Here is a 16,087-nt window from a genome sequence, read left to right on the forward strand (position 1 = left end):
CGAGGAATTTAAAGTACGGTGCGGTTCCACCCGGACATGGAAGGTGTGCAGTGGTGAGGTACGCAGCAATTTTTGTGCCTGGAGGGCACTGACTGTTTCTAACAACAGGGTGCCATTCCGTAATCTGGAACAAGACTTTACAGGACCTGCAATTGCGTCGACACCTTTCTGAATAATGAAAGGGTTGACCGTGGAGAAGTCGTGACCTTCGTCAGACCGAGAAACAACAAGGAACTGTGGCAACGATGGAAGAACTGACTGTGGCTGAGACTCAGTGAACTTACGTTTGTGAGCAGACACAGTGGAAGGTGAGGAAACCATTGCGGAAGAATCCCCCATGATTACCGGCGTCTCCAATGGCGCGCTCCTCCCTTGTGGGGGCCCTCTCTGAGGGCACTCCCGCCTTAGGTGATTGTTCACACCTCAGGTCACACCTCCCGACAAACGGACGAAGGGACCAATCGGCACTTTCGGAAGGTATCAGCTCGGGTAATCACCCCTCCCTGGGCCTGGCCGTTACCAGGGGGTACGTACTTGTCCTACCTGTCTACCCGGGGCGGGGAATTACGCGTTACCCCGTCACCGGCTACACATGGAAGTGCGTGGGTCGGCCTTCAGACACGCACAGGGAGGAAGAAAGAAAGGGAAAGGAAAGAAGAGAGGTCTCAAACGCCGCAGCGGAGAAAAGGGTAAAGAGAAGAGGTAAGGAAAAGAGAAGGACAAAGGAAGGATGAAGATATACAAGCAAGGAAGGCGAAGAATGCGGTACATTTACAAGCGTTCGTCTCCGGACGTAGGCACAAACCATACTCCCAGAGGGGGAGAAAGGGAAGGAAAGAGCCAGAGGTGAGGGGGGGGGGGGGAGGGGGGCGAAGATGGGGGATGGGGAAGGATGCGGAAAGGGAAGGGATGCAGCCCGGAAAGGAAGGAAGGCCACATTAGCTCGGGGTCCCGTGCTCGCTACGCACATATCCACAAAAGAGTTGTGGATCCCCTGGGGGGGAAAGGGCAGTTGTGAGACTCACAATTGTGGGATCTGAAGCCTAACTTGCCACTCTCTGCAGCTGCACAGTAGCAACAAAACACTGGATCTTGGCTTGCATCGTCAGTAATCCTGCAAGATGCTCTGCTGTCATCTGACTGATATCTCCAGATGCTGTTTGAAGGCACCCTCGTTTCAGCACTGTCATTATTGGTAAACAGCTATGTCCTGTGGCTTCCCATACTTTTGTGGAAAAAGTGGAATGGTTGATGGAGTCCAGTAATGCTTGCCATGGCCTTTTCTTGCTCTCCTTAATTACACATCGAGACTTAGCTCTCTTGACCAGGAAGGCTATGAGGTTGTCTGCTGCTGGGCGGTACTTAAACCATCGATCACTGGTCACCAAGGGACAGGTTGCCTCCTAAATTACCTGAGGACATTGGGATTGATATGTCAGCAGCATGATGGATCATTTGTGTGATATGGTCCACCCGTTCTTGGATGCGGTCGTGGTGTTTAAACACAGCTAGCTGGCTGAACAATGTCCAGTTAGCTCTGCTGACCATCCAGTTTGGTGGTTTCTGTGCAGGTAATGCTCTCTCCAGGAAATGAGCGAGGAGTGGGAAGTAGTCACTGGAAAGAAGGTTCTCAACCACTTCCCCCTGAACAGTGTGAGAGGGCTGGAAAGAAAAAAAAAGAAGAGAGGTTGATGGCTGAGAATGACCCTGTAGCAGCAAAGAAACAGTGAGAGTACCTATGCTAAGAATGCACAGCTCATGAGATGCCATGAGGCTCTCCAAAACTTGACCCCAGGGGCAAATAAACGTCAAACACCACAACACATGATCGGCACTGAAGTCTCCCAGTAGCAGAAATGGTTGGGAGAGTTGTTTTATATGACATATCAGAGCCTCAGAGTCAATAACATCGTGTGGAGGTAAATTTAGCGAACAAACTGTTATCCTCTGACATACATGACTGCAAGCGCAACTGCCTGCAGATCAGTAGCCAGGGGGGGGAGCAGATGATTGGTGTGCCTTCTCTTGGCCCTTTCCCCATTCACATCATCCTTATGATAACAGCGTACAACTCCTTAGGACAGGGGCATCAGATGCTCTAAAATGCACTTTCTGCAAACACAAAAACAAGAGGCATTCCTAAGCTAGCAGTTTCAGTTCCTCCTTGTGTCCTGAACCCATTAATATTCCATTGTAGAATGAGAGCCATCTATCGTGAGGCTAGCACTTTCATCCTGGTTTTCTGCCCTAGAGGCGAGCCCACAATCTGTGGAGGCTCAGTCGTGGGATGAGATCGAGGTTCATTGCCTCTGAAGAAGAATTGGGAGAGACTTCTGAAGAATGACATTGACATCGTCAGACTGTTTACTTCCTGATTCCATCACCACAATGTCAGCAACCATGGCTTTTTGTGAAGCTCTGGGGGGAGGGACAGGCTTCAAAACGACTGCAGCAGCACAATGCATTGACAAATGCAGGTACTAGTGCTGACACTAACCACCTCTGTCTCTGAAGCAGCTTTGGCATTCTGCACTGGCTATTTAAGGAATGCACTTTGCAGTCTTTATATCTTGTATCTTTCATTCTTCAAGGTATACGCCGCAGTTCTGACTCCAGACAGGGTGAGCTCCAGAGCAATTCACACACTTCAAATGAGATGTGCAATTGGCACCTTCGTGAGCAGACTTACCATATTTGCCGTAAGTGGCTTCCCTGTGACACCCAACAGTAGTATGCCCAAAGTGCTGACACTTGAAACAGCGCATAAAGTCACACACTTAAGTGAAGGAAACCTGCCTTAATGTGCTCAGAAAATTTTGTGCTATTAAACGTCAGGATAAAGAGTCAGACTTTATAAGATTCCCCATCCACCCTCTGCATGATACGAGGGCTGTTTTTATTTTTTCAACCTCCGATCGTCCATCTAAGCAAGTAAGAGGTAGGGAGGGGTCGGACCTGCGCGTCATGTGATTGCGCAGCTCCCCCGCCACAACCTCTGCTATTTTCAGCTGCAGTGTGTCAGTCTTAGTTGAGCTATGTCTGTGTAAACATGGCCACAAATGCTCCCGCCAAATGCAAGTTACGAAGTGTAATCCGTTTTCTGCAAGCAGAAGGATGTAGTGTTGTGGAAATCCATTGCAGAATGAGCAATGTGTATGGTAACAACGTTATGAGTGATGGTAGTGTTCGGGAATGGTGTTGAACATTTAAAGAAGGACGAACAGATGTCCATTATGAAGGTGGACAAGGTCGCAAGTCTGTCGCCACTGTAGGCCTCGTTGAGCATGTTGATCAGGCGGTGAGGTGCAAATGAAGGTTTACAATTAGCGAACTGTCTGATGAATTTCCAGACATTTCAAGGTCTGCTTTGTACACAATTGTGACTCAAGACCTAGGCTATCAGAAATTGTGTGCACATTGGATCCCAAAAATGCTGAGTACCGACCACAAAACGCAAAGGATGGCATCAGCATTATCGTTTCTCACACGTTATGCCAATGAGGGAAACGTTTTTTTTGAAGTTGATTGTTACTGGCGATGAAACGTGGGTCTTTATGATAATCCTGAAACAAAGGAACAATCAAGGCAGTGGATGCACACAGCTTCCCCAAGCAAACCAAAGTAGTTAAACATTCACTGACAAAAAGACAAAGAATGGCCACTGTGTTTTGGGACCATAAAGGAGTGCTGCTGGTGGACTTTATGGAGCAAACTACGACGATAACCAAGGAAGTTTATTGTGAAACTTTACGTTGTCCCCGCAGAGCCATTCAAAACAAACGCAGAGGAATGCTTTCGTCTGGCGTTGTTTTGATCCATGACAACGCCCGACCACACAGTACCAACATGACAAAAGACTTCCTCAAAAAGTTTAAATGGGAAGTTTTTGAACATCCACCGTACAGCCCAGACCTAGCACCAAGTGATTATCACCTGTTCCGAGAACTGAAGTCATGGTTAGGTGGGCAGCGCTTCGCTACTAACGAAGAACTTCAGGATGCAATCAAGGCTTACCTGTCCTCACTGGCGGCAACATTCTTCGAGGAAGGCATCGAAAAGCTTGTGTCACGGTATGACAAGTGCCTCAATCATTTTGGCGATTATGTAGAAAAATAAGTTGAGACTTTACTGTACTTTTGGTAATAAAATTATTATTTTCTGTGCATTTTTCTTTTACTTATAGCCAATCGAAGGTTGAAAAAACAGCCCTCGTATTTTGCATGGCGACTATACCTTCTAGAGCCCATTCATCTTTCAATTCCTCCTTGGGAACATCCATCAATCCCTGCACATCACAACAACTTTGCTGTAATTCAAGCTGATGTGCAGCTTAGTGCCGATGAAACATTCCCCAAAGCACTGAGCTTTTTGGAGGTTCTTAACTTGTTGGGAACTAGATGTTTCCACCAACATTGTCCCATTACACAATTGCTTAACTGATTTTAAACTGCTAAAAATGCCTTCTAACCCTTTTTGAATATTTGAGGTTCATTCAAATGAAACCTGGTCAGTGCATCTACCTTTGCCTTACACATAAGGTGGCACCACATAACTGTGGGTACTGTGCTGCCATCTACTGGTAGAGAGACTGACAAGTGCGTACCATTTGATGTTGCACAGCGCCAGTGTGGTTTCACGCGAAGAGAAGGTGTTCACACAAGTTATCATCCACTATTGAACATGTATGTGAGTAAGCAGGAACAACAAGGAGTGATTTGATTTTTGGTGGCAAAGGTAGTTGGAGACCGTGAAATGTATCGGCGGATGAAGGCTGTGTATGGTGAGTACAGTCAGAGTCGTTCACGTGTTTTGGAATGGCGCAAATTATTCCTTGAGAGCGTGAGTCATTGGGAGACGATGCTCATCCCGGACAGGCTCACCATGTTATCACACCAGAAATGGTAGCGGAAGTGTATGCTTTAGTCTTGGACAACCACAGCATGACAGTGAACAAGATACATCAGTTACTGGGTATTAGCATGGGCACTGCCCACATCATAATGCATCAACACTTGAATTTTTGAAAAATCTGTGTGCAGTGGGTTTCCCACCAACTGACCGCCGAACATCGCAATACTCAAATGGTGCTCTCTTTGAGTCATCTGCAACGTTATCATGAAGAAGAATACAGCTTTCTGTCATTATTGTCACAGGTGACGAAACATGGTGTTACCATTTTGAACCAGCAAGCACCAGAGCAAGCAAGGGAAACATGTGACCTCCAAAGAAATCAAAGGCCATACACACCAGTTCTGGTAAGGTCATGATGTCCTCCTTTTTTGACCACAAGGGCCCACGGCTTGTTAGTTCCTGGAACGGGGAACCACCGTCAATGCCCAGCGTTATCAAGCAACTTAACAGAACCTTAGATGAGCCATCAAGTCAAAACGCCAAGACATGTTGCCCAATGGCATTATCCTCCTGCATGATAATGCCCACCCATACACGGCCAATGTGGTGAAGACGACATTGCAGCAGTTTTGGTGGGAAACGCTGGAACATCCACCATACAGTCCCAACCTTTCACCATGTCACTTTCAAGTGTTTGGATCTCTAAAAAAAGCTATTCATGGACATTCATTCGCAAAGGACGACAAAGTGTGTGACTGGGTCCAGGCCTGGATCCAACAGCAGCTTACTAGTTTCTTCAAGGACAGAATCAACCGGCTAGTGTCGCAATGGGATAAATGTGTGTACAGTTTTGGTGACTATTTTTGAGTATGTGTACTTAGTACAACTACAGTTTTGAATTAATAAAATCGTTACCGTTACTTTACGTTAATGATTAGGTTTAATTTCAATGTCTCTTATAGAAAGGCAAAACTTTCTCAAAGCTGCCCTCTTTCCTTTTTACTATTAAAAACACAATCTGACTGCCAGCAAGTGATCTGTTACTACATCAAAAACATTTCGAATTTATTTCTGAGTCAGGAGGACTGGCTACATGAATGCTCTAATTTGATCAGGTGTTAGTGCATACCAGCAGCCCACCCTTTCCGCTGGGAGCAGGAGAAGGAGATGATTTCGAGTGTCCATCTCAGTACTAAAAGCAGGTAGGGAAATAAAAGTCCACCTACACAGAGCCCCACATGTCTTTTTATACAACTGAGGTATGACAAGATCCCCAGAGACTGCCTGCAAAAGAGTTCCACTTCAACAGCCATGAATCTCATCAGCGTGAAACACACCTTGAGATTGAGTTTTTTTTAACCATCCTCATGATCTGTGCGGTCAAGCCAAGATCTTCATTCCCTGTGACACACAACATTCCACTGCACAGTGGTCAAAGAAGCATGCCCAGGGCATACTGTGACGGGGGATTGGCGGCACCTACCAGTCCCCAGCTGACAGACCCTTGGGTCGTCAAGCTCATATCCAGCAATGAATGCTGAGCCCCCGAGGGGAGGCAATTAAGAGCACACTATATTTTGTTTAAATAAATATACTCACATGACAGCATGCATGGAAAGCCTAAATTATATCGGACAGGCAAAGATTTGATCCCTGGTCTTCCCAAACATTATTCCTCTGATTACGTCACTTTAGTGAGCGGAAGGTGTAGGGGGAGAGAAGGAGAGGTTTGGGAAGGGGGGGCAGAGAGAGGAAAGGAGGGGGGGAGAGATTCCATGAAGCATGACAAGCTACAGCGCTATCTGATTTTAAAAACCAAGAAGAATATATTAAACTACCTAAACACGGGATAAAGATCTCTTCATAACTGAGTTTTAATCTTATAAAATGGAAGTTAGATCCCAGGTTAACCAAGAGCTGCTTTCTTGCGCAAGAGTATGACAAAATCTGTTAAAACAAAGTGCAGGATGTAGACAGTATGAGCACCAAGCACTACATATTGATGCAGATTCAGCTGCTAGTGTAAGAATTTTCTGTAGTCACTCCTCATAGCACAATACTTTCCCACAAAACTGTTTCAGAATCACATCACCCCACCTGTGTAACAAAAAGAAGATGATAATATAAAATGAAATTGCAAAAATGAGCCAAAACGGACATCAAATGATCACAGTGCAGAGAAAAGGATGCAGCAGTGTCTAAAACTAACAGCTTTTCTAAAGCCCAGACCTTAACTTGAAATGCCTAATTTGATTACAAAACAATTGTGAACTACCTATAGACCCAGAATAATAGACGTCCAACATCTGATCATCTCAAAATGTTAGGTTCTGATATTTGTCCATAATACTCTGGTGTTGTTGCAGCACTTGTTGTTCTGATAATCCTCTCTACTCACATTCTTCTCCAGTTTATGCTTCATTGCTGCCTCTCATTGTCAGTCTCTTTGGGCACCCACTGCAGACTTTGACATTGCCTTTTGTGATACCTCTATTTTCTTTTTCTTCTTTGTCATTGACGTCATTCCTCAACAATCTATTGGAATGTTAGCCCCCTGTTGCCATTGAATTCCATTAATCCGAAGTTCTCATTTTTCTGAATAATTGTGGTTACTTTATTCCAAAAGCAGTTTATTTTGCTTGTATGAATGTGTACCACATGATCTACTGAGATGGAGCACTATTTAATAGATTTTGAAACAAATGAAAACAATAGTTCTCTTCCAACTTGTCCCATATATGGTTTTTGAGAGCAACATAACTATTTCAATGATGAATTCTAACAATAGCATGGGCTTATAAAAAGAACTGGAACCAAATTGCCTGCTTTCATAAAGATTTTCTTTTGTTAGCTGTTGTTCAAATTGCTGCAGCAAATAAACAAGGTTGTGAATTTGATTGTGGTGCAAGTGACGGAGATGGAAACCTTTCCAGTTAATGTTCTGCACATAAATGACGAATCAGATCTGTTAGTATAAGAGAAAATAAAACACTTAATGAAAAATCATGCTCTTCAGTATCTTGTCAACTCCAATTTGCATATTTATGCTGTAAACTGATCTTTTATTTCTTATCTCTTCCAAAATAACAGATATAAAAATTCCTATCATTATAAATTTGATCACAGTTAACAGAAAAGGCTGACTCTGAAACAATACCAGGCAACTTCAGCTCACTTACAAAGACGACTAGCTACTGAACACTTGCACATAAAAATTATGAGTGAGAATTGTGATACACTGATGAAACTATCAACTAGTCATTGTTTCCAGCACCAAACAGAATGTAAAATATGAACCATTTGTAAAGTAGTGTTAGCAGATAGGATTGATACAAATTCTCCAAAATGTAAACCTTGCATCCTATACTGTGCAAAAGCTAAAACAAAGAGGATAAAATTGAGAAAAGCACACTTGTCAAGCAAGAAATAAATATGTAGGATTACTTGAATAAATAACATCTTACTTATAAAGAGTGATGTTACTATCTGGGATACCCAGCAAATTGCAGCTGTTCCACAACTCTTGTTTCCTCTCATTTCCTTTTTCTTCAAAGTTCCCTAAAAATAAAGTAACCCTTTTTACAAATAAAAAAAATACAAGTTATAACTGGCTATAGACAGCTAAATTTCTGCAGCCATCTTACACTCTAAAAATTGGAGTACAGCTAAAACCATATGTCATAAATGACAATGAATCTCAAATCTTGACAAATTCTGCCAGTTTTTCAGAGTACATTTATTTCAGTGCTATTGACTTTGTTTCAGTTACATACAATAGAATGAGACCACAACTCTAGCAGACTGCAGTAATTTTAGCTATCTGTTACTAACACTATAATAAAAAAGCTAAACAATCCTCTGGCTTTCAGAATTAAAGAACCCCTTGCCAAAATAAAAAAAAATAAGGGAAAAATAAATTCCGTAGCAAGCTGGAAAAGATAGTAGGGTTAAAAAAAATCCTCCACAGTAACACTGTAAAAAAAAAAAAAAAAATCACTTCTCATGGGTTGGAGGGTGAGGGTTCCAACTTCCATTATTTTATTATTTTAGTACGATACGGAAAAATACTGGTTGAATAGAAATAACAGAATGAGTAAAGGTATCCACCAATCATACACTGGAGATGACAAGGAGTTGTTTTATGTGCCTTTCCACCACTCAAGAGATCCTCTACATAAATGGTTACCTTTTTTTTATTCATCGTTAAGTACTTTGCTAGCTCCTGTACTGCTCTTTACCTATTCCCCACGCCTCACTTTCAGATGAGGGAGTCATTGGATACAAAAGATAAAGACTGATATGCATATTCCCATTTTACCACTGGACCTCCTGGTTTCAGATCAGGTATAGTTCTCAGTATTTATGGACATTTTATCTCAACTATTGTTTGTAACTTTGAAACATAATCCAAACTTATAAACTAGAATCAGCACAACAGGAAAAATACAGCATGTAACTACATGAGTAGTTACTGAAAACAGTAAAGGCAAGATAGCAACTGAGAGAACAGAAATATGGGTGAATGAGAACTTGTAAATAATTGCCAAATTCACCCAGAACTGTGAAAAAAGAAAACAGTATTAATTATAGCAGAAAGCACATAGATGTTCTATAAGATAGCAACAGCATGGTTATTAATGCCCACACTGAAATGAGACAAATATGGCTGAAAACATATAACTTCACATTTAGAAAGTAACATCTTTCTTACAACATAACTTGTCTGGGCACGCTCGCACAGTCCCATACAACCTCAAACATTTTTACTGTGTGTTTCTGTGTTAAAATCAAATAAAACAAACTCACAATGGTTATAATCATAAAGCGAAGAGATGTAGGTGATTGATCACTTTTAAATGTGAAAAAAGATAAGCCATAAAATGAATACTCACAAAAAGTTCTTCCTCATTAATTCAAAATGACATTATAAATTATGTGAAGTGTTAAAAATCAGAAGTTAAAGTCAATTGCGGCTAAAGCAGTGGGTAGTTGAGTGGTAAAATGATAGATGATTCTGGTCAGGAAATAAAATAAAGAAACTTTTAGTGTGAAATATCAAAATAAGTATTATCCAGGCATCAGACGTCAATGAGTCCTCTATCGTATGATTGAGCTTTTTAAAAGGTTTGCAGCATAATGTAATATCTCAATAAGAGAGGCAAGTGAAACATTTCAGTTATCACAGTCACCTGCAAAATACTTATTTACACGAAATGTCAACCTGGCCCCAAGCAGAAGATCAAAGGTTAAATACAGCAGGCCAACAAATTCCCACAACAGGCAGTTCAGCACTGAACAAGATCATATACAAGCTATGTGGAAAGACACATGCAAGACCTGTATCTCGCCACAGCTTAAGGTGCAATGAGGCAACATGAACACTAACACAGAGAGAGCACACAGCTGACAAATCTGTTGAAAGCATTACAAATACATAATAACAAAATAAAAGTGCACATGGCCAAATGACACCAGAGGTTTAAGTGGAACTGAAGTAATGGTTATCCTCATTATGCCATACAAAGCAAAGTAGCATTGTTGATCAATTATTTAAACTGATACCAAGAATCATTGAGTAAAAAAATAGTAGGAGAATATGTAAATGCAGAAGATATTCAGCAACTCATAGAAGAATAGTTAACACACTCCATCAGTCAACTACTCATGGTCAATAAAACATGGCTACTGTTATTTTACAGTGTAGTTCGAGACCATTAAATAGTAAATAAATGACACTCCAAACAGCAGGAAAAATTAAACAACTTTCTTGTTTGTGCAATAAGTGAAACATGGGTGAATCCAGGAGTTCGTTTACATTTCTAGGCTACCAGGCCATAAGACCAGACAGAGAAGAAGGATTTGGTGGAGAGGCATTACTCATTTGCAATGACACTGTACTTAGTTAAGGCACAATAACATCAGCTGGTTTATTAAATAATGCAGCATGTGAATTACTTGCAGGAGAGGTACCACAAAATTATTGTTATATGGATAAAAGATCATTGCAAGCTTCAATGGAATAAAACAGCTGACAAGTCAGTGAAAGAAGTTATTACCACAAGCAATCAGAAGTATGATAAGATTTTGTGCTCATGTTTTGTAATACAAGTCGCAGGAACATCACAAAACAAAAGGGACTTCTAATGGGATACATGCAGCACTATCAAAGAACACTGTTTGGGTATATGTTCACTAGCAAATAAACTTCAGGATATTGCTTGTTGAAGCTACTTCTGCAGGTTGTTTAATGTAGAAACACTCCCAATAAGTCAACTTCCACACGTGCGGAAGTAGCTTCAGCAAGTTATTAGGAACAGCAATGAACAGACTGGTGAAAGATGTAAAAGCATAACCCACACTGCCCATGGCTTTAGATTCCATTCTACTCCTGATGGACTGATACAGACATACACCGAAGGCTCTCGCAGGCAGCTGACACTTCAGGTCCATGAAATAAACTGGTCCTAAACTGTGGCCTGGCACCAACCAAGTGGGTCTATGTGGGAGAACTTGGGGAAGCAAACTTCAAGAATGATAGGAGGAGTCCTGACAGAGCTGCAAGGTGCATACCAACAAGCAATTCCACCCAAGTGCCAGTGTCAGCAGGGTTGATGCTCCCCATATGTAAAAAGGAATAGGGTATGTTGGGTGAACAGGAAACTGTCGAATGGCAATAGCACATGTGAGCAAGAGTTGGTACCATTGGAACTGAATAGGGAAGATCCCCACTTCATCAAGGAGACAGTCAATGGGACTAGTCCAGAAGGTGTCATTGGCTCTGGACTCCACAACGATGGGCCTGGGTCTAACAGTTTCAAGGCCAAAGGTGCTGCCGAACACTACACCTGGTAACCATAGTTCAAATGAACTGGAGTAGTGCGAGCTGCACAGCAAGATTTGTGAGTAATGAAGCAGAGAGCATTAAACTTTCATATGTAGCTAGTCTTTAGATGACAAATATGCGTTATCCAAGCCAGCTTCTTGCAAAGAGGAGTCACAAAATTTGAGACTGACAAACACTATCCAAGCACTGGGTGCCTGAGTAGAGTTTTGGGCCAAGATGAACTGTGATAAGATTTCAAAAACGGAAGATCTGCATTTTTTGCAGGAGAGAATTGGAAATCACGATAAAGGCTCCACAGATGGCGCCTTGACACTAGCATTCAACCAAGGCTACAGGAGCCATTGACATTCAGCTTGGGGGTGGCCAGTGCTCCCACAGAAGTCACTAGCCCGTTGATGGCGTTGAAGAAGAGCATGATACTCAGTAAAAAGCTCTGTGGGATGACATTATCTTGCCCCATGGAGACCCGGGTAAAATACTGACTCTAGCCTGGAATAGCCAGTAGGACAGAAGATCATGAATAAAAATTGGTAGGGAGGGTTGAAAGCCGCAGTCATGAAGGGTAAACTAAAATGTGACAGCGGCAGGTGGTGTCGTATGCCTTATATAGGTAAAAAAGGTCTGCAATCAGGTGTCGGAATTTGAAAAAAAGAGTATCTGATTGCCATTTACAATCTACCCAGATGGTTGGTTGTGGACTGTTCCTTCCAGAAACAATAATTATAAGGAAACAACAGCCCCAATGTTCGACCACAGCACGATATGAGGGCAACCATTCTTTCAGACAGTTTGCACAGCACATTGGTGAGGCTGACTGGGCAGTAACTGTCAATGGATGTTGGGTTTTTTGTCTGTTTTAAGGATTGGAATGGAACAATGACACTATCTCACTATAGCAAAGGAAAGACATCTCCGAGGCAAATACGGTTGAAGACTCTGAGGAGATGGAGCTGTTGAGTACCAGTCAATGTTGTATCATCTGATTGTGAATGGAATTAAGGCCTGGGGCCATATTGTGATATGGGGCAAGAGCCTGAAGCAATTCCCCATCAGTGAAACGTTAATTATATACTCTACAAAAAAACCACCACCCTGAAGGAGTTGTGCAAGTTGGTCATAAATTGCTACTCGTTCATAAAATTGTAAACTTTGGTGGCCGATGGAAGAATGTGCAATGCTGCAAGGCAGCTGGCAAGGATACTACTAACCATGGCATAAAGCCTTTGTGGATTTCGTTTTGTGTGCCCAGATGCACAGTAACTACACCTTCACAAACAGGAATACAAACAATATATGCGGATGTCAGCAAGTGTAGTGGGGTCAAAGACGCTGACATTTGAATAAGAGTGATGTCACTGTTTGGTGATGATGGCAGGAATGCATGAACCACAGTTGAACACATGGTCAAGAAGGAAGCAATTGACCTAGAAAGACAAAAGAATGTGAGGCCTGCACAATTTCCAGAAAGACACTCAGGCCCCCAGATTCATCATTATCATCATTCCAATGTGTAACTGAAGCTTCACTGACCAAAAGGACCACTAATAGGCAGCTCACAGAAAGGGGGCTGAGCTCACGGCGCCCCTTGCGCTGACTACCATTGACCTCCGTACTCCAACAATTCCGTTTGCAGTGGTGTCTGTCACATTCGGGCTGGACTCTCACTGACTAGAGTAGGATTGTCTTCAGCCATGAATGCCGCTTCAAACTGAGCATGATGACCACTGAAGATGTGTCTGGATGTGTCCCAGGCAGCAATGGGATATCAGCCTGACTATCGCCCACCATAGAGTCTGACAACCAGGAGTGATGGTCTGAGGTGTAATTGCATTTCACAGTAGGACCTGTATGATTGTCATCCCCTACGGTTGTCATCTGTGGTACCCTTCCTGCACAGCAGGACATCAACGATATTCTACACCCCCTGTTGTTTCCCTTCATGGCAAGCCACCCTGGACTTACATTTCAGCCAGATAATGCCTGCCCGCACAGAGCAAGTGTTTCTACTGCTTGTCTCTGTGCTTGCCAAACACTACATCAGCCAACAAAGTCAGTGAATCTCTGCCCAAGTCGACAACGTTTAGAACATTATGGGCAGGACCTAGCTCATGATTTTTACCATCTAACATGCCAAATAGACAGAATTTGACACAATATCCCTCAGGAGGACAGTCAACAACTCTGTCAATCAATGCCAAGCTGAATAACTGCTTGCATAAGGGCCAGGGGTGGACCAACGCATCACTGGCTTGCTCAATTTGCAACGCTACTTGAATAAATCATTCAATTTTTCTGAAACTGTAATCTTTTTTTCTGTACATGTACATCACATCTACAGTTTCCCATCCCATTTGTATAATTCCTTTGTGATGTGTCTTTTTTTTGTTGTAAGAGTATATAAATCAGCATACTGAGGGGTGAAGGGGAGAATAGTAGTTGCAGCAGTGTGGATGACCATGTCAGAGATGTCTCGCACAGCCTCATCGATGCAGTCTGACGGAAAGGGGCGAAGGTAACAGCAGAGGCATTCAGTGCCAGTTGGCTCTTCAGAGCACCCAGTGTGGTAGCCGGTCCATGTGGCACTGGCCAGGAATTGACAAGGATCACCAGAAAGTGGTCACTGTCACAATGATTGTCATGTAGCGACCACTGTAGGGAAGCAATGAAATTAGGGGAAGAGACAGTTATATCAATAGCTGAAAAGGTGACAGTGGCCGTGAAGTGGATAGAATAACCTCCACTGAGAAGGCACAGATCATGGTTGGTAAGAAACTGGTCAATTAGAAAGCCCCAACCAGACAAATTGGTCTAAGACCCCCCTCCCCCACCAGACAAATTAGTACCTCCCCACATGGGGTGGTGTATACTGAAGTCACCAAGTACGAGAAATGTAAGTAAGTAGCCTGGCTGCAGCTAAGTAAACATTGCAAATGGTGATCACTGAGGTTGTTTGTAGCTGCATCATTATTGCTTCCAATGTAGTACGAAGGGCAATCCATTCAATGACAATATGTGTGCGAACCAATGTACAGGTCCCTCCAAATGCTATCCCAGGACCAGCATAGTTCTGACAATGTACAATAACCATAGAGCATTGGGGAATGCTCAGCAATGAAATGTGTTTCTTGTAGAACAACCAAATTGCAAAATAAGAGGATATAAGTTGCACTGAATGATCACATTATGGGGATCCACATTAGGTGTTAATGTGCCAGGAAGGCCAGTCATTACCCAGGCTCATAGCCTGTCATACATGGCAACAATGAACACTGGTTCAGAGTCTGACACCATGGAGGGATCTGGTGCCTCTGGGGTCATCAGTGTAGCCTTGTTCTGATTTTTCTTCCCCCCCTCCTCTTCCACAGCCTTTGGTGTCTGGGATTTTAGTGAGGGCCTATCTGCAATGAGTACTGGGATGGATGAAGATGGGCAGCCCAGATTCCTTCAACTACTGGCTGGCATCAGACCTCTGATCTATGGGTTTCTGGGGAGAATGTCCAACAATGGGGCCATTTCGCCGGTGGAGACTAGAGAAGGAAGCTGCTCTTCTGTGCAGGTATGGAATGTGGTTTTCGAAAATGGTGCCGCTGGAATCACAAGTGAGGAGGGTAGTGAGAAACCTGGTTTGGAAAAGCTGAGACGGCAAGAGTGATGGCTGTGACTTTCACATAACTCATCTTCGTATCAACGTGATGTAGGTGCTCATATTTTTTTCAGCCTCAGTATACGACATGAAATCAATATATTTATATACCAGTATTTCTTTTCTTTCCTAAAGACAGTGCAGATGTTGCTTTTCACAAGGACTATGTTCACAGAGTGATTGTCCAGAGTTACCGCATTTTGGTTCTGCTGTGCAGCAGGACGACATACTACCAATGAGTAAGCACTGATCAATCCAATAAGTATTAGATTAATAGCTTCACTTCCAGACATCTGGCTGGCCCCTCTTCTTATGGAGTAGCCAGGGTAGGGAGAGCAATAGAGTCCACATTGACATTTCCCTACCCGTCTTAAGAGATGGCCAGATCTGGTGTAATTAAGGATTTTGATGCAATTTAATATGTTTCATGTGAGAAGTATCCACCCTCTCCAAGCTCTCCCCATGGGGACCAAACGGCCGCAGCAAAGTCCATCTGGTGCAATGGCTGTTGCCGAAAGTCCAGATACCCCAGAAAGTAGGGCATCTAGTTCTTGGCATGTGCTGGACACTACTAAGGCAGTCTTCAGCAGAGTGACCCCTGTGTTGTCAGCAGCTCAACCTAAAGGGTACATACATTGGATTGATTACTGCATTGGCTATGAAATGCATATATGAGGCTACACAGGTATTGGCTACAAATGATCTTCAACACTGCATGCAGTAAGCACTATTTAAGATTCCCTTCCTCA

At 42.9% G+C, this 16,087-nt stretch overlaps 1 protein-coding gene across 1 annotated transcript in view; it reads right to left on the bottom strand.

The window, feature by feature from the left end:
* Positions 1 to 16,087, bottom strand: part of LOC124544994 (N-acetylglucosaminyl-phosphatidylinositol de-N-acetylase) — a 114,825-nt gene that overhangs the window by 74,722 nt on the left and 24,016 nt on the right. Inside the window, exon 2 of the mRNA XM_047123750.1 lies at positions 8,316 to 8,409. Coding sequence (XP_046979706.1) covers positions 8,316 to 8,409 — 94 coding nt within the window. The remainder of the gene's footprint in view (positions 1 to 8,315; positions 8,410 to 16,087) is intronic.

Source organism: Schistocerca americana, chromosome 8 (assembly GCF_021461395.2).
Source record: "Schistocerca americana isolate TAMUIC-IGC-003095 chromosome 8, iqSchAmer2.1, whole genome shotgun sequence".
Classification (NCBI taxonomy): Eukaryota; Metazoa; Arthropoda; class Insecta; order Orthoptera; family Acrididae; genus Schistocerca; species Schistocerca americana.